This window comes from Sinocyclocheilus rhinocerous, unplaced genomic scaffold, assembly GCF_001515625.1.
Source record: "Sinocyclocheilus rhinocerous isolate Xijiao unplaced genomic scaffold, SAMN03320098_v1.1 scaffold2138, whole genome shotgun sequence".
Lineage (NCBI taxonomy): Eukaryota > Metazoa > Chordata > Actinopteri > Cypriniformes > Cyprinidae > Sinocyclocheilus > Sinocyclocheilus rhinocerous.
The window spans coordinates 377,871-379,090 of record NW_015656024.1 but is presented as its reverse complement, the minus strand read 5'-3'; the positions used below and the strand labels follow the sequence as shown (position 1 = coordinate 379,090).

Sequence of the window (1,220 nt, the reverse complement as noted above, 5' to 3'; positions counted from 1 at the left end):
ATGCATATATATATATATATATATATATTTAAGAAAAATATGTTATGTTTATATATTAAATTAAATATTTTCAATTAAATATTTTCAAAATATATACATGCATGTGTGTGTATTTATACATAATAAATATACACATTACGCACATATATTATGTAAACAAAAACTTTTATTTTGAATGCGATTAATCGCGATTAATCGTTTGACAGCACTAATTCAAATTATTTTACAATTATTAAAGTACTAATAATCACACTAATTTGTAGCGCAATTGTTTTACCGTTTACTGCACTTTAAGTGGGTCACACATCAGACGTGAAGCTGCGCTGCGGCTAATGAACTGAAGTCTCGCACAGACACAAGTCTATCTTTCCAAGAAAACTGAAATTAAAACCAGAATATATATAGAATATATTGAAATAAATTAGCTTAAATATTTCAAGAGGGTTACCAATGGGTATGTTTAGGGGTTAGGAGTTGGTTAGGACAATAATGAAGTGTATACAATTAAACAAATACATAATTCCATAAAATAATAATATACAGAATTGAATAGCAAGTGCTATAAAATAGTATGAGCCGCTAATACATACATACATACAAAAATTAAATTAAAAAAAACTATAGGGTCCTAGAAATGCGGTCCTTAACTACAGCCCAAATACAGTATTGCAGGAATACCCTACTCACAACAACAGCCTTACTGAAATTAAATGCACATTCATTCTCTGCCAGCAGGAGGCACTTTCGGAACTGTTTCCCAGGTAACGGCAGAACACAAAGCAGCGCAGCACCAGACTTTGAAATGTGCAGCGCTCATGTTTATTTAAAGCTGCAGTCCGTAACTTTTGGCGCTCTAGCGGTTAATTAACAGAACTGCGTGAGACTTAAGAAGAAGATTGTAGCCGGAGCTACTTCTCTCTGTTTATGTCTATGATTAATCTTGCAGGTACTGGGCTACTCCACAGCGGTACTTACCCGAACCAGTCTAAAATAGTCCGAATATAAACACTTATTATAGGTGTACCGTAGTGATTCAGGACAAGCCAAAAGCACGGTTTGGAAAATGGATTCATGGTGTACTCGCTTATTATATAAATTCTGTAAATTTTTAACACAAAAAAAGTTACGGACTGCTGCTTTAATGAAATCATATCCTTTTGAAGTTTAATCGTCACATTAAGCTGTATCGCAATTCTGGTCTGTACCCAAATTTAAGACCT

General features: G+C 33.2%; 1 protein-coding gene across 1 annotated transcript in view; it reads left to right on the top strand.

Annotated features, from left to right (window-relative positions):
- Positions 1-994, top strand: part of LOC107719274 (probable rRNA-processing protein EBP2) — an 8,343-nt gene extending 7,349 nt beyond the window's left edge. Inside the window, exon 8 of the mRNA XM_016526667.1 lies at positions 947-994. Within this exon, the coding sequence (XP_016382153.1) occupies positions 947-994 (48 nt within the window). The remainder of the gene's footprint in view (positions 1-946) is intronic.
- The last annotated feature ends 226 nt before the right edge of the window (positions 995-1,220 follow it).